Below are 21587 nucleotides of genomic sequence, written 5' to 3'. Positions count from 1 at the left end.
GCCTGCAGGTGGCAACAAAGCCCCAGAGCTGACTGCCTGGGATGACAGTCTCCTACCAGAATGCCAGCACATTTGGCTTGAGCCAAACACCTGTGTGACTTTCAGAGGGTAATTTGAAATAATTTCAACAAGGTGAGCATGTTCCTAACAGGGAGTGGGCCTTCCCACATCTGTATTAAAACCCAGTACTATCTGGCATAAAACCTTTTTGGCTAAATCCCATTTTGTGAAATGCATCAGCTGATGAAGGGGACCATGAAAATCCCCACCCCTAAATTCTTTTTTTTTTTTTTTTTTTTGCTAATCTTATCAAAGCTACCTACACTCAAAATTCTAAAATGAAGCAAAAAACCAGATAATGCTAAATAGCAATGATATTTTAGTAATTTTACTATTTATATGTCACTGGTGGTGCTGGGCAGCCAGACCCCTCTTGCTCCACGATGGGCTTTTCTGAAGGGGCTGAAGCCAACCATCTGTCTTTCGCACACAATGGGACACTTGGCGTTCCACAGATCCTTGAAGGCAAAGGAAGCATGCTCAGCCCTGCTTGGGCTGCATCCACACTTCCTCGCTCTTCCCTGTGTGTATTTTTTTAAAAAGAAGTGTTTTGTGCTCCCGTGGTTCACTCTGCCATGTGTTGAAGCACCTGCCCATCCACCTGCCTGTTTTGGCTCCAATCCTGTTGGCACTCAGCCACTATAGTTTGCTGTTAGGATGAAGATGATGGTGACTGTAAAACAGTATTGGAAGCAGGCTTGGGTACTTAAATCCAATTTAACAGAGTGAGTAACAATAGCTTCTTGATGAATGGAAGTTTCCAAGACTTGGGAAGTTGCCGTCCTGGGCTGATTCCCGGGAAAGCCTGCCAGAGAGGATGCCTCATGCCCAGTGATGAGGCTCTTGATTCATGAAGGAGATTGCTAAGTAGAAATTGATTGACAAGAGGAAATGCTTGTCTCCCTCTGCCACCTTTGGATGTGGCTCTGAAGCTGCTGCTGCCACCTTCTGAGTGTTGGATGTGCCCTCCCTCCTCAATACACTGCAAGGAAAGAATAGAGAGGGCACCACCTTGGCTGTGGGCAGCATGGAGGAGGGCCAGAGCTGGCTTAAGCAGCCCTGACAGACAAATTGGGAGCCCCCAGGAGAAGCCTTTGCTGTCTTTCAAGGCTGGTGTTCAGCTCTGGGTTCTCCCTCTGCATCACTGAGCCTCTCCCCTTGACGGTTCCACTCTCAAATCTTGCTGCCTCGAGCAACGATTTCACCTCTTGCACCATAATGCAGGCCTAGGGGGTGCAGCTGCTGCTCCCCCAACAAGCCAGCAGTAACTCAGGCACCGGGGTAGGATGTTCTGGGAAAGGAGGAAGAGGGCAGAGAAGCTTAAGCATGGGGTGTGTGGAGCCTGAGGTGTCCTGTGTTGTTGAGGGCTTTACTAGGGACACAGGGGATTTATGACCCCCTCCACAAAGCAGCAAAGCAGGAAGGGGGACCAAGAATGGCAAGGATGTCTCCTCCGCCCACCTGCTTGACGGCTGCTCCCTGCCCTGGAGGAGCTGTAGCCAGACGGACTGGGGAGGGGTCTCTGGGGGAGAGTGGGGGCCAGTTCAGGCTCTGGCACTCCTAGGCAGGTGGTATGAAGGAGGAGCTGGAGCAAAAACAAAGGGGGAGGAAGACCCTGTCTGGTGGGGGTGCAGAGGGTTCAGTTCCTCCAACAAAAGTAACTCTTATATCATCTGGCCCCCCAACCAGAGAGATCCTGCTGTTCCTCTGAGACTGTTGGGAGGTTTTATCATGTTTTTACGCTACGCTGAATCTTCCTTTAGTTGATTACTCTTTTACAGCAGACATCAAACCCAGGATGAGCAGACAAGGGAAGAAGGACGAGGGGCCCTCTCTCCGGTTCCTTGTCTTCAGCTGGCACCTGCTCCCCAAGCCGAGCTCTTGGGCTTATGCTGTTCTTTTTGTTGCATTTATTGAATTCATTCTCAATGTTCTACCAAAGGCTCAAAACTGGAGCTGTCATCTGATTTAAGAAATCTCATCAGTTAATCATATGATCTTTGTGCATTATTACATTTGTATAAATAAAACCAAGTACATTTCCCAGTTGCCTAAGGTCCAGCATGTCTTACGGACAGGTTTCCAAGGTTCTGGCACAGGTCACATGCCCATATTACATCAACCATTCAAGCCCCCCCCCCACCCCGATGAAGCAGCCCACTCTTCAGCTTGTCCAATAATCCACTTCAAAGAAACAAATTAATCAGGAGCCTCCATGACTCCAAGTGCCCTCTGAAAGCAAATGACAGCTTAAGGCTGGAACCTTCTCATGCAGAGAGAAAAAATGTCGTTGCAGGAGAAACCTAGTGGGTGAGAGAGGCTGGGTTATGTCAGCCCATATTGCCAGGAGCGGGAACAGAGAGAGAGGAGCTCACAACAACCCTGCAGTGTAGCCCTCTGTTGTTATCTGTTGCTCTTTGTTGTTTTTTTTAGGGAAACGCTGAGCGCTGTTAAGTAGCTTGTTGCTGAAACATGGGGAGAGCCATTCAGGTGGGGTGGGTGTTGCTGGTATGAACATTTTATTTTGCCCTTGGTTTTCAGCAATTTTTTTGTTCCAATCTCTTTCCAAAGTAAAAAAAAAAAAAGAAATGCAAAACCATTTCAAGTTCTGCACCTCAAATTTATGAGATGATGTACAAATAGAGCCAAACATACAAACCACAAGCTAAATGCATGCAAATAAAACTCAAAATTGCCAAACCAACAAAAATAGCAAATATACTAATGGCAACAGCAGGTGCGAGGGTTTCAGCAGGAATGATCTCGGGGATAAAAAGTCATTAGGGAGGCAGTTCAGGTGAGCACCTGTTCTCTGTATAGTAGGAACACCATGAGTGAGTATGTTCGTGCCAAAGGCTCAAATCCGTTATGCTCAAAGAAGGAAAAGGGCGGTCCTTTGACCCATGCTGATAACATGGCAATAGTTATTATATAACTTCAGGTGCCAGGCGAAAACATTTCTCTATAACCAGGCCTTCCTTGGGCTGATTAAACATTCTGTGACCTTTTATATGTGCTTGTGGGGAGGCGGGTCATTATTATGTATTTTGTGTTTCCATTTTGTATTTTTATGTTGTGAACCGTCCTGTGATCTTCGGATGAAGGGCGGCATACAAATTTCATAAATAATAATAATAATAATAATAATAATAATAATAATAATAATAGGTATAACAAAATAGGTACCCCAAAAGCTATTTTTAGCAATTAATTTATGCATGTGTGGGTGGGTGTTTGGAGCTTGGCTGGTATCAAGCTCTTTCTTCTCTGGATCCCAGTCCAAAGTCCCACAGGTAGCCTTGCGCTCAGCGGAGAATTGCCAGCCTAACATCAGGAAAAGAAGAGTTTGGCAACTCCTGAAGCTTGAGTTCTTTGCCTGGTTCAGGGTTCACCTTCAAGGAGAGCAGGATTCCTGTGCCTTTGACAGTTGGCGTGGCTTGCAGGCAGAAATTCAACAGGTTAACCCTTTTCTTTATGGAAACGTGGTTATGGGGAAAGCTTCAGCTGTGGACATTCTGTCTGTCAGGCATTTTATTACTCATGGGCAGCTCTTGACTTGTGTTTTCCCAACCCTACCTCAAAAAAAATCCGAACAGGTATCAAAGGTTGCCTGACCTGGTCATAGTACCCCCTACAGTGCAGATTCTACTTCTATGTCCATTCATACATCTAAATTAGCCTATGCAAATTGTATGTATTATGGGTGCAGCTGAGGGTACAATCATCATACAAAGTACTGTCCCCAAAAAACGTCTCCTCCCCCCCAAAAAAAAATCAATGGAGCAGGAATCCTATGAGCATCCTTTTGTTCCATCAGAGTGAGATGGAATCTCATTTCTCCTAGATTTGTTGGCGTCTGAAACCGGCTAAGCAGGGAAATGGCATTAGTGTCCCCTTACTGACTGCTGTTGACTGGGAAGTTTGTTCTGCTCAGGGAGAGGCAAGATACCAAACTCATTTTTTTGAGGGGGAGGGGGTATTGATGAAGTCTAGGAGGAATTGTGAAAAGGGGACCCTGTGCCAAACATCCCTGCCCGCCCCCTTGCTGAATGGCTTTGTAGCCACTGGCTCTTTGCTGCTGGTGACCAAAGCTTTCTTTACCATCATAATGGCTAGAAGCTTGACTTTAAGTAAAACTGTCTCCCTCAGGAGGTTGTGGACACTCCTTCCTTGAAGGTTTTTAAGCAGAGGTTGGATGGCCATCTGTCATGCTTCATATGAGATTCCTCCTGCATTACAGGGGGTTGGAAAATGACCCTTGGTGTCCCTTCCAGTTCTATGATTCTAAGTGGAGATTCATTAGAATACTGCTCAAAGCACTGGTCCATGGGCCTGTGTCAGACCACAAACCAACAGTTGCTGGTCCACAGCAACTCCACCATGTCCCAGGTTGGGTGGGATGCTTCAGGGACCTAAATTGGTGCCAGACACTGCCACACTGTATATGTGTGTGGGTATTCCTGCCCCCATCCCCAGCATCAGAGAGCGTGAGAAGCCCTGCTTTGGAATACACATGTGAGGGCAGCAGCAGGAGGGATTTGGTCTTACCTAGAATGTGGTACGTGCAGAAGCCGAGGACGTGTGAGACTTTGACCTTGAGCGAGTGTTTCCAAGAGAAACAGCCGGAATGAGCTTTTCCCCCTTTGGCGTTTTAGTAAGTCTAACTGGTTTTGAGGATAACTCTTCCCCCCCCCGCTCCCCCCCCCCCACAGAGGGGCATGTTTTGTAAACAGCTGCTGGTGCCAAAAGAGGACGGCTGAAGGAGAGCAGAGCCTCCTCATGGGACACTTGTGTAAAAGGGGCAGAGAAGATGCTGTTGGTGGAGGAGACCTATTGGGGCCGGATTAGTCTGCCTGAAGGAGGCAGCGGGGGATATGGGAAGGTGCATCCCAGGCACAGGGGTGGGGTGGGGGACAAAGACCCTCCTGGCTGCTCACTGGCCTGTGGTGACCCATTTCTTGGCACATGAAAAAACCAGGCCTGACTGGATCTGGGGAGGACAGTTTACACTCTGCACTAACATACACATGCTGTATTTTGCACCCAAATAACTCCCCCCTTTGGTACCAAACAAAACTGTCTCTTGTATAGATTTGTTTATACTGCAACATTCCGGTGTTTGAACGATGGAGGGGAAAGGGGTGAGCGATTCACTGTGTTGAACAGTGGGGCTATATGCGCAAAGCCTTCCCTGGGAGTAAGGCCCACTGAATTCAATGTGAATGACTCATGAGGAAAAAGTGGTTAGGATTTGGCCCACCTCCAGAGAGCCAGAGGAAGTCTTGCTGAGTTCCATAGGACAGATTTCCCGGCCAATGGCATAAAGAATTCGCTGGGTGAGAAACTTTGTCGGATACAAAAATTTCTGGGTTCGTAGATACGGTAATTAAGCTGGGTTCGGGGCCCAGGCAGCCAGAAAGTGCTGTAGACGAGGCTGACCTTCGCCTGGTGAACCAAACTGTGAATCAAACTGAAGGTCAGACAAAGGATTTCAAGGCGATTGAGTGAGCCTTGGAGTACTGGGTGCTGCAAAATGACTGGTCCAGTGGAGTCTGGGCATCCCGCCTAGCTCAAGGCAACATTCTAAAAGTGAAAAGCACCAAGGAATGCTCAAATGGAAAGTAGAAACTGGTTGACCCAGTTAAAAAAATAAAAAAATAAAAAAGAGAGGCACAAAATGACCTGCACTTTGACACAGTGACAGAACGTCACACTTGCCAGGGTGGCGCTAGGCAGCACTGATTCCCACAAGTATTTCCCCATCACTGAGCCAGGGTGGTGGTTTGCAATCCCCCCCCCTTTCAGGCAGCCCATTCCCCATTGATCTCCCTCCACACCCACCACACCCTAGAACTGGCTGACCCTGCAGTTCTTGAGCAGCCCAGAACATTAGGTTCACATGTGTTTGTGTATGTCTATGTGAAGGAGCTTTGTGTTCCTGTCTCCTGTGTTTATATAGGGCTCTGTGCTTCTCCGTATGTCTGTATGTGAGAGGTCCATTGCTGGTCCCTTGCCTGGAGCACACAAAAACCTGGAGGTGGCTTTGCTCCAGGGTGGTACAGAAGATTCTGGAGCTCTTTGAGCCTGGGCCACCCTCTCCACCCCCAACCTCACCACCTCCTCCTGTTGCGAGTCTGTGAAAACATGGGCTGTTTCCATGTGTGATACTAGAAAGCCTTTGTGAGTGTTTCTTCAGCCATTGGTGCTGCCACACACCACACAGTATTACAGTTGACAACAAGAGAGCCAAACTTCTTATTCTTCTAGATAGAATGATCAGTGATATAGAGCTGAGTTAAGGAACCTTCACCCCAGCAGCCAAATATGTTCCTCCAGGCCTCTCAGTCTGGCCCTTGGGACTCCTCTCAAGCCACACCTCTCAGCAGCCCTACTTCATGCCATTCTTGAGGGATTTTGCCTGGGTGGAATATGCCCTTGAAAGCTGATAATGCCTCTTAGTTGCCTGAGTGGAGGATAGAGATGGGGAGAGTGGGTTTGAAAGTAGCTAACTATACAAATATAAAATTTGCATTCAATTATTTGCTCACTTTTGCCTCAAGCCTCATCCACCCCTGGCATGTGGCCCTCAGAAAGTTGTCCTGATGGGAATACAGCCCCAGGCCTGATCAAATTTGCCCACCCTGCTACAGAAGAACAAGTCTTGATGAAACAGAACCAGCATGGCTTCTGCAAGGGTAAGTTATTTTAGAGTGTCAACAAGCATATAGACCAAGGTGATCCAGTTTGACATTGTGTAAGACTTTCAGAAAGGTCCTTATCAAAGGCTCCCAGGTAAGCTTAGCAGTCATTGAATATGAGGCGAGGTCCTCTTGCAGCTCATTAATTAGTTAAGTTGCAGGAAACAAAGAATAGGAATAAATGGGCAGTTCTGATGATGAGATGGAGAAAGTTGGGTCCCCCAAGGATTGGTATTGGAATCTGTGCTTTTTAACTTGTTCATAAATGATCTAGAGTTAGGAGCGAGCAGCGAGGTGGCCAGATTTGCTGATGATACTAATTTTTTCAGGGTCATTAAAACAAGAAGAGATTGTGAAGAGCTCCAAAGGGATCTCTCCAAACTGAATGAAAGGGCAGTAAAATGGCAAATCTAATTCATTGTAAGCAAATGTCAAGAAAGACACTCATGGGGTCTCAACTGGTGGTGAGTGGCCAGGAATGGGAGTTTAGGGTTGTGGGCATGGGCGGGGGGGGGCCTAGCTGCCCTCCCCCAAATCAAGTAAATAAATAAAAATACTTAGTTAATGTCGGGGTTTGGGTGCTGGAGCTCCTCGTGCACGGCCTTGGACTGGTTATGCACGAGGTACCAGTTGCGGGGAAAGCGGCCAGCGTTCCGCGTGCTTTTGAGCACGGTCGCCGGCCAAGTCTCACAGTCTGAAGGATGTTGAGTAAGCCAATTGATGACTCCGATGATGTGTGAGTTCCTATTGCCTTCTTTAATGAAAAGTTGCCTCGTGAAATAAAATATATACCCTGACTCTGAATAGACGGACCAGCTTAAAGAAATTAAAAATTTTACTTTACTCCCCCCTTTAACCCCAAAGGAAGACAGACACCGGTTGTATCTTTAGTGGCTTCGGCAGAACCCGCATAGGCTCGTCCCCTAAGCTAAGTTCTCCTAAGCTTAAAGTCCCTGCGCGCCCAATCTTCCGCGAGGCTAACTAAATAAACTAAAACCGAAATATCTTCCGCGGGCCTAACCCTAGGCTAACCTAAAAGAACCTATCTAAACTAAAACCGAATGATCTTCCGCGACCTAACTCTAACTAAAGAAAAACCCATCCAACCCATCCAGCCCGCTCCTAATCCCTTAAACTAAACTTGACTTCAACTAAAACCCAACTAAACAAAATGAAAGAATGTACGAACGAACGTGCCTAACCCAAACTGAACATGAACGTGCCTAAGCGGGGTGCCTCTGCCTTTTATTAGGGAACAAACGTGACATCATCATTAATGCCTTAACCAATAAAATCACTGTTGCTGCCCTCCAAAAGGGCGGGAAGCAAGTTTAACGCTCATTAACAACTTTGAACATGACCGGAACTATAAAATAAAGGCGGATTAATCTCATAAGTGAACCATACTATTCATTCATGCTTTCACTTTCGCTTTTGCGCGCAGTTATACCAAAAATAGACCTCGAAAAACTCATAAAATAACCAAATAAATATGAATCCATGGCGGATCCGTGAAACGTATTCCGACAAGTTAACTGACCAATCGCATTGCAGATAGCTCAGTTCTGCCCCCCCCATAAATCCTGGCTACACCTATGCTTGGGGTCATTGTGGATATCTCTAATATGTTGACCTAGCATGCGGCATTTGTGAGAAATGTGAATTCCATGCTAGGCATCATTCAGAAAGGAAGTGAAAACAAAACTGTTGATATCATAATACAAATCGATGATGCAACAGCATCTGGAATAATGTGCACTATACCTCAAAAAGGATACTGTGGAATTGGAAAAGGTTTATAAAAAGGGCAACCGAAGTGAACAAGGAGTGAATCCTCTGTGAGGAATGATTGCAGCATTTTGGGATAAGATGATAGAGATGTGTAATATTATGCATAGTGTGGAGAAAGGGGAGAGGGGTTTTTGAATGTGGGACAAACTGAAATAGCATCCCCTGCACCTACCCTTAATAAACATTTTCACCACTTTTGCAAGCAGGTCTTCTGACTCTAGAGAAGAAAGGGCCCCTTTTTGACATGGCATTGCACTCTTAGATTCATAAAGGGGCACAGAATATGCCCAACCCCCACTTATGAACTGGTGCCCCTATGTTTGGGGGCACGACCCCCTTCCTTGGTGGTGCTGTTCTTCTGCATCTCACCTCGGCTAAAGCCAAGCCACTATCAACTCCCCAGAGCTTTCCAGCATCACCACGCCCCAGAAAAACCACTCCATCCAGTTTGCTGCCACTCAGCAAAGGTGCTGGTGTTTGGGCTGGTTGTGAAATATGTTTTTTCGTGCCCCCACCTCCACGTCCACCTGCACTGCTACCACCAGCCCTGCAGAATGGAGTTTTGTTTTTGTTACAGAGTTGTGTGTGAGGACGGGGCAAACCTCACGTCCCAGCGCCTGGGTGGTCCTCCACTGCCCCAGGCTCCAAAGCCAGCATGTTGCCCTTCAGGAAGAGAAGGGAGTTGGGCCCTTGCAGCAGGGGCCCTTTGGCACAGCCCTGGCACACTGCCTTGCCAACGGGTGTTGATCCTGGCACACAGCGGAGTCTCTCCTAATCCCACATGCCGCAGAGGACAGAGGGTCACGTTTTGGCACAGGTTGTGTTGTGAGCCCCAGGGTTTCTTAGACACATAGGTTGGGCCCTCATCAGGAACAGGAAGTGGGCGGGAGCATCACACACACACAGAGGAGGTTTTGTGACAGGTGCTCTTGCCTTGACTGCCCAAGCCAGACCGTGCAGGGCCTGGACACGTGGGCCTGGATGGCTCTCCCTTGACGATTTACTGGAAAGCGCTCTGTGTTTAAAAATGATCCCGACGCCTCTTCCCATGGAGTTAGATCTGTCTGTGTTGCCTATTACTTACTGGGACTGGATATTAGGAGCAAGTGCCAATCACACTACTTGGTTCAGACCCCAGTTCAGTGCTTTAGAAAAGAGCAAGATTTGGCCCAAGGTACTACAGAGTTCGAGGTCCAAATACAAATCCTGACTCAGAAAATGGGTGAAATTTGCAGGGATATTAGCCCCTGCTCGGTTGATAGTAACTGCCCGATTATAGTCAAATATGCCCACGGTTTTTATGTTGTACACCTTAAAGTTTTAGTCTGAAGTTTTAAAATACTTTTAAATACTTTGCATTGTTGTTATTGCTTTTTGTTGTTTGCTGCTGTGAGAGGAAGGGCAGGCTAAAAATCTAATTCTTAATCATTAATATTCATAATATCCTCCCCCAAAAACCCTGTCTTTAACTTTTTTTATTTGTTGGCATGATTGAATGAAATTTGAAGGCATGGTTGCCCTTTTTAAGGGGGTGAATTGTGCCAACTTTCAGAAAGATATTGGTAGCATTTTTTTCTGCAATGGCAACCTTACAAATTTGTAGTAAAAAAAATAAAATCCTTTAATCACCTGTATTGTTTTATAGGCAATATGTATAAAAACAGCATAAACAAGAGACCTGTTCCTTGGTAATAAACCTGCCAAATTACAGGCACCTCTTATACAGTGGTACCTTGGTACTGGAACGGCTTGGCTCCCGAACAAATCGGCTCCCAAACGCTGCAAACCCAGAAGTAAGTGTTCCGGTTTGCGAACGTTTTTCAGAAGCTGAACATCTGATGCGGCTTCTGCTTGAGTGCAGGAAGCTCCTGCAGCCAATCAAAAGCTGTGCCTTGGTTTTTGAACGGTTTTGGGAGTCGAATGGACTCCCGGAACGGATTAAGTTTGAGAACCAAGGTACCACTGTAGTTGACCTTTGGTGGGGAGAACTGAAAGGCATTTAATGCTCTTTCTGTTGCTTTTTGGGCAATGATTTTATCAGGAAAAATTATCTTCATTCATTGATCACTGATCTTCTGCACACCCTCCAGAATAAAAGAAGCACCTCTCACCAGCTTCTAGACAGTTACATGGATGGTCAGCCCCTTTCCAGGCACAACTCTTTGGTGCTGGTTGTTACCTAAAAAATGGACTTCAAAATTTGGCTTTCAGGCAGTTTCTGGAGGTGTCATTTATCAAGCAGTCTTTGCTGTTGACTAGCAAATATTGCCAGAGTTCCAATGCCAGGGAATCAAGTGCCAGATAACCTTGTGTGCCAACTATCAAATTGTCAGATATACAGAAACAAGTGTCATTGGACGTTGAATTATGAAATCTGTAAAGGTAGACAGATTCTTGGAGAACTGTGTGTTTGATCCTTGACCTTCATGACAGATTAAGATTGACAAATCACAGAATCCCTGAGGGGCAGGGCATGTAGGCCACTTGGGAGTTCAACACACATACATACATACATACATACAAACAAACATACAGATACTCAGTGCAAGAGGGGGGGGGGCTGAAGCATCCTTCCCTAGCAGATCAAAGAGGGGCTGCCCAGCCTCTGCTTGAAGGCAGCCAGCCAAGGAGAGCCTGCATGTTCTCTCCCCCATGAAATTGGTCCCCATGTCCAACGGCTCTTCCCAGCAAGCAGTTCTGCCCAATGTTCAACCAACATCTACCCTTCAGCAGAGGCGGAGCTAGCTGCTCTGGCAACCACGCTTAGCATCCAAGAGGGCGGGGCAGCGATGTGACCCCCCCCCCAGGATGACATCCGGGGTGGGCCGCACGTACCACACACCCTTCCTCCGCCAGTGCCCTTCAGGTCATGTGATCTAGACCCTGCCTTCCCTCTGGAGCAACAGCAGCAGCAGCAACAACAACAACAGAGAACAAGCCTTTTCCCTTTTTGATGTGATCTTCAGAGATTTGACAAGTTCAGTATTATCTATCTGGATAACTGAGTTCCTCAATGCTTCACTGTGAAAAAGCATGTGCTCCACCCAGGCTCAAAGGAGCAAGCAGGGCACCCTTTCCCGAAAAAGAAGCCGCATATGGATCATACAATTTCAATAATGAACACCCTCCTCCTCCTCTTCCTTCATCATCTACATTTTTTTTTTGCAAAATATGCAGACACACAAAGAGAGAGACATACCACATCCATACACTACAGTACAGTACAAGGGGAAACATCCAGTTTACTAAGCAAGCAATTTCCTCCAAGTTCTGTTGTGGATGGCCCACACACTGGAGGAGGAAGAGGAGTGCAGGGGGGCACGCTCCCAGTGGGGTGCCATCACGGCTGCTCTCCCTGCGCGCTAGGTGCCACGCCCCCAAGACGTGCGCCAGCCCTGCTCTCCGCACACACACCCCCGGTGCCAGAGCATGAAGCTCCACCACTGGGCCCACAGATTAGGAAGCAGAGAGTGGCAGATGGACTACCTATGGCAACATTTTCAGACCAAAGGGATGAGACCCAAGGAGTGGGGATTGGGGGCTGCAGTCACATGCTCACATATACACACATGCAATTTGCATGTTTGTATTATTAGTCACTTTGATTTGTTTGCAGAAAATAAAAAGTTCCAAGTTCATAGAATCATAGAATCGTAGAGTTGGAAGAGATCCCAAGGGTCATCTGATCTAACCCCCTGCAATGGAGGAATCTTAACTAAAGCAACCAAGGTACACACTACGCCCATAGCATTCCCCTGATCCACCATGATTGTAACAGTATAAAAAAGAGAGAGAGCAATTTGTCTGGCATGCCTTGTTTTTGAGAAACCCTTGTTGGGTCTTAGTAATCACAGCATCCTTTTCTAAGTACTCACATACCAACTGTTTAATCATCTGTTCCAGGACCTTTCCTGGTATTGATGTCAAGCTGACTGGTTCTTCTTTCCCCCCCTTTTGAAGATGGGGACAAGATTTGCCTACTTCCAGTCCACAGGGACATCATCAGTTCTCCGAGAATTCTCATAGATTATAGACAGAGGCTCTGAAATTACATCCACAAGCTCCTTTAGTACCTTTGGATGCAGCTCATCAGGCCCTGGAGATTTCAATTCATAGCAGCTATGTGCTCCCTTAGCACCTCTTTTTCTATCTTGGGCTGCAGCTCCCACCTTGCATTGCTTACTTTGTTATCACCAGGTTGGGCACTGCTTTCCTTCTGAGTGAAGTAGGTGTTGAGCAGTTCTGCCTTCTCTTTGTCACCCAGTAGCAATTCCCCATCTTCTCCACGTAGAGGACCTAATACTTGCCTGTTTTTCCTCTTGCTCTGAACATAGCCGAATAAACCTGTTTTATTATTTTAACCTCTTAAGCCCATTTTGAGCTTTAGCCAGCCTGACCTTCTCTCTGCAACTATTAGCTACTTGTGTATTCTCTTCCTTCATGATCTCTCCTTTCTTTGTTTTCTTATACATTGTTCTTCTTACTTCTCAGCTCATCTGTAAGTTCTTACACAGCCACGTGTTGTTGTTTTGTTATTCTAGGTAATTCCCACTTTTCTTTCTGGTTGGAATTGTCTGCATCTGGGCCTTCAATATTTCACCTTTAAGAAACTCCCATCCATGTTGGACTCCCGTCTCTTTGAATATTGCTGACCATGGGATCTCACCCAGTAGCTCCTTACGCTTCTTGACATTGGCCAGAGTGCGATTCCCTAGCCTGTGTATAATGAAACCCAACAGGGCATGATCACTTCCTCCCAGGTTTCCGAGTAGTTCCACTTCATCAGTCAGTTCCTGTTGGCGAGGACCAGGAGGACTAAGAGATATGACCCCCTTGTTGCTTCTTCCACCTTCTGGGAAATGAAATTGCCAGTGAGGCGGTTGCAGAATTTATTGGACTTTACATTCTTAGAATCATAGAACTGTATATTTGGAAGGGACCATGAGGGTCATCTAGTTCAATCCCCTGCAGTGCAGGAATCTCCTAACAGAGATCTCTGTGCAATATTCATTACTTGCTCCATTGACTTGATCATTTTGTGACTCCATCAGTTCTACCACATCCATGCCATACGGTTAGCAATGGCTGAGAATAAAAATTTGTCCAGTTTAAGCTGGTCTTGACTGCTTTGCTGTCCTCCTTTTAGCTGTTACCTTTCTGCTGAAAGCTCCAATTAAGATGGCAAGGAGGATATTGAAGAATAATAAACATGCATGTATGATTTGAAGACTGTTGACTATCAACATTTGCAAAGGAAAATCAGTCTGGACGGGTGGAAGTGAAAGCACCTTCATGTCCCTGGACTGAGAGTTCAGCCCTGCATGGAACTGCGCCTTTTCTGGGTGTGAGGCAGGAGGAAGTGTGGAGGTTTTGTCCTAAGTATGAACTGGGGTATGAATCATGTCTAACTTTTGTGTTGTAGGTTTCTTCTTCGTGACTGCTGCTCCCCCAGATACAGCCCTCTGCTGTGCGTGCCCTTGGTCTTTGAGGTGGTCAGGGATGTCTGTGTTTGGGGCAGGGACAGGAGTGGGACTGCCATCCCTGTGATGGTAGGTAGGGGGAGCTATAGAGGTGGCGAAAGGTATACAGGGGTGAGGAGAAGGGCTAGTTACATCAAAGCCCTTGCCTGCTCTGCTGTGCCCACAGTGTTTCAGAAACTGGAGACTCAATATTAACAATCCTGTATAAGTTTGTCCTGGCATCACTATCTCCCAGTGAGTAGAGGGCCTACTACTTGCTTGTTTTTCCTCTTGCTTCGAACATAGCCGAATAAACCTGTCCTGGGAAATGCAGCCTGGGAGCAATCTGAAAACTTGCCAGGCCTTGCATCACAGCAAGGTCTCCTGAGCTGGCCTTAGAAGCAAGATTCCACACAGGCTACCCAAATGTTCTGCCTTGCAGGTCCTTAGGGCCATCACTCTACTGGCACCCAGGATGTGGAGCTCCCTCCCAACCTGAAATATGGTTAGTTGGCCCCCTCGCTCCTAAATAAGCAGGACTTGTAATATCAGGTTATGAGGCTGCATACACGCCATACATTTAAACCATACAACTCCCCCCCCCCAAGAATCCTGGGACCTGTCACTTGTCAAAGGCACTGGGAACCCTGTGAGGGGTAAACTACAGTTCCCATGATTATTTGGAGGAAGTCATGTGCCTTAAATGTACAGTGTGTGCACCACCTGAGATGGCCAAACAACATTCTTTGGAAGAAGAATGTCACATTTCAGGACAGTTTTGCCTGTTCGCCTAGAAGCAGACTGCAAAAGGATTTGTCCGTCCTTCTAAGGCTTTCTAATTCAAGCAAGGAAGGTTGTGCCGTGCATTTGGGAAACTGAGAAGATTTTAAACCTTTGGAGTCATGGGCCATCTTTGGGCAAGGAGCTCTGCAGCACGCCAGGGAGTCTGTCCCCTGTGCTGCTAGAATGGCCACATAGCTAGACAGAGCAATGACCTCTGGTAACCACATCCCATGACAATGGGGTCATTTTAATACCCCAGCCTAACCACCTCCAGTGGTTCAGATCAAGGGTATTGTCTGTAGCCTGATGCATGCACCAGAAACCTCAAGACTCTGTTATTACAATGTGCTCTATGTGGGGCTGCCCTCGGGCCTGGTCCGAAGGCTCCATCTGGTTCAAAACACTGCAACTAGACTGTTGATAATGGCCAGCACATAACATGGAAGATTGGAAGTCAATGTGATTGTATTATTTGTTATTATTATTTGTTATACAATGAGTGATACAATGTGTTTATGTTTGTGCATATTAAAAACTAATAAAAATTATATTACAAAAAAGCTATGGCCAGCACAGAACTTTCTCCCAAACTTGCACTGGCTGCCCAGAAGCTACTTGGCCAAACTCAAGGTTCTTGCCTTAATTTTCAAGGCCCTTAACCATTTGGGCCCAAGAGACCCAAAAGGAAAACCTAAAACGAGGAGCTTATAGGCACCCTGTGCAGCTCCCTCAGTGTCAAGCGACTGTCCCGCAATCCCAGTTCCCATAGACTGCTCTGGCCTATCTGTGCACAGAAGAGGGCCCCTCATTTCTCTGACTTCCCAGGTCTCCAGCTTGAACAGTTTGGCACCACTCACTCTGCACTGCAGGGCTGGGAAACCAGTGGGGACCCCCTTTAAAAGCCAGCAAGCCCGCCCCCAGTCGCCACCTGCCTCATGAAACCATGGCTCCATAGTTTCCATTGGATTCAGGTGGGAATGTCCTTTGATAACCTTTCTGCCAGCCTAAAAGAGGAGACTTGAACTCGCAGCCACCTGCCGTGTTAAGGGTTCCCCGCAGGCAGCAGCAGCAGCCTCCCAGGGAAAAATGCGGCTTCGGGCTTGTCGAGGGGAAGGCTGCGCGACCTAGTGGACGTTCCGGGAATAGCGCCTGGAAAGCTCCCTCCTGCTCCTGCCACCTGCTCTCCAGGAGGAAGCCCCGGAGGCGGCGAAGGCGAGGTTAATTTCCAAGAGGGAGCCCCCTCTCTCCTTGCCTCCCTGTTGCCCCAGTGGTGCCCTGTAAGGGGAAGAGGGACGAGGGGGCTCTGGGGTCCTCTTGAGGGTCTCAGGGAGAGGCCCAGGAGCACCAGGCTGTGGCTGAGGAGCCCAGGCTGTTTGGCTGGCCCCAATAGGGGACGCTTGGCTGGGCGGGCTCCTCTGCCGGAGTCCCAGCGGGCGAGGAGGAGGCAGGCGGGCTTGGGACCTTCCTGGCTGTAGGGTCGGCAGGGTGGAGGGAAGGACTTTGCCGCTGCACTTTGCATTTGCAAGTTGCTGGGTGTTTTTTTGTTTGTCTGAACACCGGCTGGAAAGAACCCAAATATTTGTAGGCGGAGGGGGAGGAGCTCCTCCTGGCTTGCTAGGAGGGCAACACCAGCTGATTGTGGGGCCCTGCTCCTGCCCAGCATCCCTCGTTAGGCTTGGGTTGGGGACAAGACTACCGACGCCCAGTTGGCGCCCCCCCCCCTCTCTCTCCTTGGGCGGGAAGGCCAGGCGGCCTCGCACTCCGGAGGGGCCTCCCTGCAGCTCTCCAGCTCTGGCTCAGGCCTCGGGGCCAGCCTCCTCAGGCAAGGCCGTGGCTGCTGCCCCACGGGGGCAAAAAGGCTCCAGCTGGAGAGAGGGTGGGAGGGAGAGAGGGTGGGAAAGAAGGTAGGCAGGAGCCAGGCGGGAGGGGGAGGAACCGGCCGGCCAGCGGCTTCCAGCCCCCTTGCTTCTGTCCTGGGGCCACCATGTGCGCCTCTGCCTGCCTGCGAGGGAGAGGGAGAAAGAGGGCGAGAGAGAGGGGAGCCTGTAACTTCTCCCATTGGCAGGGCCCGGGCAGCTCCTCCCCTTTCCCTTGCCTGCTGCTCTTTTATAAACCTGGTGCCGCTTTCGATCTCCCAGTCCTGCAGATGCACCCCGTGGGCCCTCCTGCACAGAGGCCTCCCCCTGGCAGTCCCTCTGCCTTGCAAGCGCGGGGTTCCCCCTGCTTCCGCCCCTCGCGCAAGCCCCAGGCTCTCCTCCCGCCCGTCCGCCCTCCCTCCTAGGCTATGGAGCTGGGCTGGGCGTGCAGCTCCCTGCTGTGGCTGCTTTTCCTCTCCAGCCTGGCCGTCAAACTCCTGCGCGCTGACCTGTTGCTGACCCCCGGCCTGCTGCTCCAGGTGGGGCTCCTGGTCCTGCTGCAGGGCTTCAGCCGAGCCTTCCTGCCTCTGCCCCTGGGCACAGCTCTCACGGGCACCGCCTGCTGGCTTGTCTTGGCAGGGGCCACACAGAGGAAGAGGATCCCTGCGGTGGGGAGAGCCGTTCTCATCACAGGTGAGCCCAGTCAGCATCTCCGCAGGCTCTTGGCCATCCCTACACATGCTGGCTTCCCAGAATGGAGGGAATGGGAGGGGAGGAGGAACGTGCCATGCCCCTGGCCTGGCAGAACCTCTCCGGCTTTGGCTGATCCACAAAGCAGGAGGGGGACCTCCCTTGGACAGGGGCCTGTGGCACGGGGAGGCTTGCTCAGCATCTGGACCACAGGGCTGAGTCAAGGTGGCGAGAGTTCCAAAGGGAAGGGGCTGGTCTTAACATTTGCCCTATGTTCTATTGGTAAGGGAAGTGCAGAGAGTTGTTCCTGGGTCTTGTGTGTCAGGACTCAGCTTGAGAGCTTGTGCTTCATCACCAGGGAGCTCTGAACAGTCAGCAACACCAGTTTCCAGGAGCACTTTGTGAGGGATGGCTCTTTGTGTGGCAAAAGACGCTTCCAGCCCCTAGGCTACCCCCTGGAAGACCAGGTGTCCTGCAAGAGCACAGGACGAAGGCATCCCTGCTCTCTGAAAGGGGGGGAGTGGTGAACTGCCCCCCTCATCCCAGGTGTTGGGAGAGGCCAAGGTCAGTTTTATTCTTAAAGTAGTGATGAGGAGCCACAGGAGTCCCATCCCATCCTGGGAAACCTCTAGCCTCCAGCAAGCATCTCTCTACCCCCACTTTCCTCCCTGCTCCAAGTTTTGGGAAATAGTTTAGAAGTCAGTCTGGCAGGTGTGAAGCATGTTGTTCCCAAACCTTCCTGCCAGACAAGCTAGTGAACTGAGGGTGGGCAGAGATCCACACACACACACACACGCACCTCCCCCCCCCCCCCGCATTTGATTGAAGCAGCAATCTGAAACTTTTGCAGGCGGATGGCATCACAGTCCCTCCAGCTGAAATAGATGGAAGTCCCCAGCTGGTGCTCAGTGGGAATTGCTCCCAAGGAAACCTGCAGAGGTTGGGCTTTGAGTCAGCAGCAGAAGCGAAGGGTCTTTCCCTTTCTTGAGATGCTGGATCGGCCAGAAGAGGAGGGCGAAGAGAGGCCCCAGGGTGTCAGGAAGAACCAAGGCAGGGCTAGGTCAAGAAGATGGGCAGTGGGGCTGAGGCTAGTTCCGGGGGACATGTGGGTCAGCTGCACTATCTGCCTGCTAGAGCAATGCAAGGGCTCTTTGCAAAAGGGGTGGGGTGGGGAGGAAACTGGCCAATCCTGCTGTGGAAATAGGGACAGACGGGATGAGAGCTCATTGGGGTTTAGTGTCAAGTCTGTGATGGAGGAGAGGGGGCTGAGCAATATCTTGTGCCTAGTAGGGCAGGCAGTTTATAAAAAGAAAGGGATGTAGATGAGCCCCAAGTAGAGAACCCACCTTGCAGGGACAGTGTTCCTGTCTGAATCCCTGATGGCAGATAGGGCTGAGAAGCACCCATCTCTGGCTAAAACTGAGGAGCTGCTGCTGCCGCTGCTTCTGGCAGTCAGTGTAGGCAACACTGGCTTAATGGACTTGCCTGACTTGAATTTGCAGTCCCTAACTCAACTGTGAAAAATGGGAACGTCTGCTTACAAATCACATGTGCTGGTGCCAGCCCCTGACAGTCCTGGCAGTGGAGATAAAAAGAAATCAATTAGTAGTCAAGTTTCTCATGGTGGGGGGTGGGGACACAAGCTGCAGAGACAGTGTACCTCTGAGTACCAGGTATGTGGGAGCTACAGGTACAAGGGGGTGAGCATCACCTTGATGCATGTTCTGCTTTGGAGCTTCTCTGAGGCACCCAAGCAGCAATGCTGCTTATCTGCCCAGTAGCCCCCCTCCCCCCCCAGAAAGTGCTCTTTGTGGCACCTGAAAGACAAACTTTTGGGAACTAGAGATGCTTGAAGTGGTGTCCTGAGTGATGCATGTCTGCGTGTTTGAGTATACGCATGGTTGGTGGGGATTGTTAACAGTGAAGTCAGAAAGAAATGAAATGCAGAAAGTACAGATAGTGATAATTACCGTATGAACAGGGTTCATTCACAGAAGTCTGTTGCGTTGAAAACACTGACGTCCTGGCATTGGTGAGCCAATTAACATACGTTGTGTGATAAGAATCCATAGTGCTGATACAGTCCACCAGTGATAACTTCTTGAAGAATTGTAATTCAGCGGTTTCACGTTGCAAAGTCGCCCTTTGAAGTCCATCAATGGCTTTTGAATATTGCCATTACTGGTGTTAGATGTGCGTGCTGATTTGTTTGTCCTGCAGACCTGACAGTGGGGAGGGTCATTGCCCAGCATGGGCTGTGGTTTCAGCTGTGAACTGTTTTTTTCTTTTAGGTCTGCCCTGTAGTAGAAGATTCCTAAGTTACCAGGAGCCTTCACCACCTCCTCTCTTTTTTTCACTCAGTTGAAACTGCGATGTTTAAGTGATTTGAAACAACACCTAAATGAACAGAGTCACTTCCCTGGGGGGCAGAGATGACCTCTGGACCTGCCCCAGGGGCTGGTCTCATCTGGCCCTTTGTGTTCATCTCTCTGTCTGTAATGTTTTGTTGTTGTGAGCTTGGGTACATTGGTGATGAACGGACATGGTTATACCTTTGGGCATAGCTCCCATTCTCTGCAGGGCATTGTTCCACCCAGAGCACACCACGAAATCTGTTGTCACCAGTCAAGCCCTGCAATACATCTGTGTCTGTTTGGATTCTCTGGACACAGACTTGCACCAGGTGTCGTGTTCTCCTCTGATGCTGGAACCCGGGTGGCGGGGAGTGGGGGCGGACAAGCAAGACTGGAGGCTGGTCAAAGTTTGCTGGAGCACTTTGTAAAAAAATAAATAAATCAGGCAGGCAGGCAGGATATAAATTTTGTAAAATGAATAAATGTATAAGCTCCAGAGCCTGGAAGGACCAACCCTGGGGCTGAAGATAGGCCCTCCTTCCTTTGTTCCATAGCTTTCTTCCCGGCACTTCCCGACTGGTGATGTGGGTGAGCGACACCTGGTTCTTCCAGCTCAGAGGAAGGTATCTTTGAGGGTCCAGGATCTAGCCCTATAGTCCCGGGGCATCTGGGAGTTTCCTCTGAGAGTTCTTGGCTTTTCCTGGGGACAGGGAGGAACGTGTTAGAAGGCTAACAGGAGAGCCTGTGATAGACATAGGATTGAAGATAACCAGGAATGAGCTTTCAAGATAACATTTTTATTTTTCCACCAATGTCACTTGCTTCTGTTCTTCTCCTTTCCATGCTGACCTGTCACAGGTTTTAGATCCTCTCTGATCCTGTAGCAGCCTCTGCCCTTTTATGAAAAGGTTGGCAATGGGGGGGGGTACAGTTAGAACCCAGCTCCACACACGAGGGAGGCCTCCTGTATCCAGGCTGGATGCTGGGCCCTTGTGCCCAGGTAAGCTCTCACAAGGAGGAGGAATTCCTGCTGGCACTTGCTTCTCTCCAGGCAGTTCAGCAAGGTCCATGGGGTGGCGAGTGGGGTGTGTGTGGATGGACGCAGCTGTTCAAGCCCTGCCGCTTGAGCCTCCCTGATGCAGAGTTCCTCGCTGGGGAGGGATTCCATACTCTGCTTGTTGCAAGTACTTTGCCTGCTGCTAGATTAGGGGTGGTCCCTGGGTCTTCTCTTGCTTTTTCATACCCCTCCTCAACCATCTTGCCAAAAAACTTGCATGTCAGAATCTGGAAGTTGCTTCTAGCTCACCTCTTTATTCTTCCAACTCTTTCATCCTAGTTAGTCTTCCGTGGATCACTTGAGAAATCCCCAGAGATCATTCTGTTTCCATGTGCTTCCAAACATTTATTTGACCTGTTGCTGCCTTTGGTCCAACAGGTCTGGCAGGTTTTTGAAACCATCAAAGAATATGTGCAACCTGTTTGACCAGAGGCAAAAGTGGGGTGGGCACTCGGACCACATGCGGTGATACCTCTTTCAAGCAGCCTGTCACTCTTTGAAAAAACAACCCTCTGCCTGGGTTTCAGGTGGCCCCCTCACTTGCCAGGGGACTTCATCCAGTTCACTTGGGGTTGACTCAGTGAGCACAGCAGGAGCTACCCTGTCCGTCCGTCCCCTCCATGGCTTCCTCTTGCCTCAGAGCCTTCTCTATCCTCTGTGGTGGGGATGGAGAACTCAGGCTCTGAATGCCAAAGGATGTCCAAATGTGAAAATAAACACTGTTCCTGCTGATGCATCAAATAACATTTCATGGGACACTTAAGATTGCTATGGGCCATGAAGGGAGACGCAAATATCTGAAGACTAAGAAGAAAAGAATGAGGGTACGCCGGGGTGTC

The 21587-nt window shown here is 49.0% G+C and overlaps 1 protein-coding gene across 2 annotated transcripts in view; it reads left to right on the top strand.

Moving 5' to 3' along the window:
* Positions 1-16749: 16749 nt before the first annotated feature.
* Positions 16750-21587, top strand: part of HSD11B2 (hydroxysteroid 11-beta dehydrogenase 2) — a 28013-nt gene continuing 23175 nt past the window's right edge. Inside the window, exon 1 of one of the 2 annotated variants that reach the window (XM_033157296.1) lies at positions 16750-17340. In XM_033157296.1, the coding sequence (XP_033013187.1) occupies positions 17076-17340 (265 nt within the window). In that variant the 5' untranslated portion in view covers positions 16750-17075. The remainder of the gene's footprint in view (positions 17341-21587) is intronic. The other variant, XM_033157297.1, reaches the window with a different exon arrangement.

Source organism: Lacerta agilis, chromosome 8 (genome assembly GCF_009819535.1).
Source record: "Lacerta agilis isolate rLacAgi1 chromosome 8, rLacAgi1.pri, whole genome shotgun sequence".
NCBI lineage: Eukaryota > Metazoa > Chordata > Lepidosauria > Squamata > Lacertidae > Lacerta > Lacerta agilis.
This window is presented reverse-complemented; position numbering and strand designations above follow the sequence as displayed.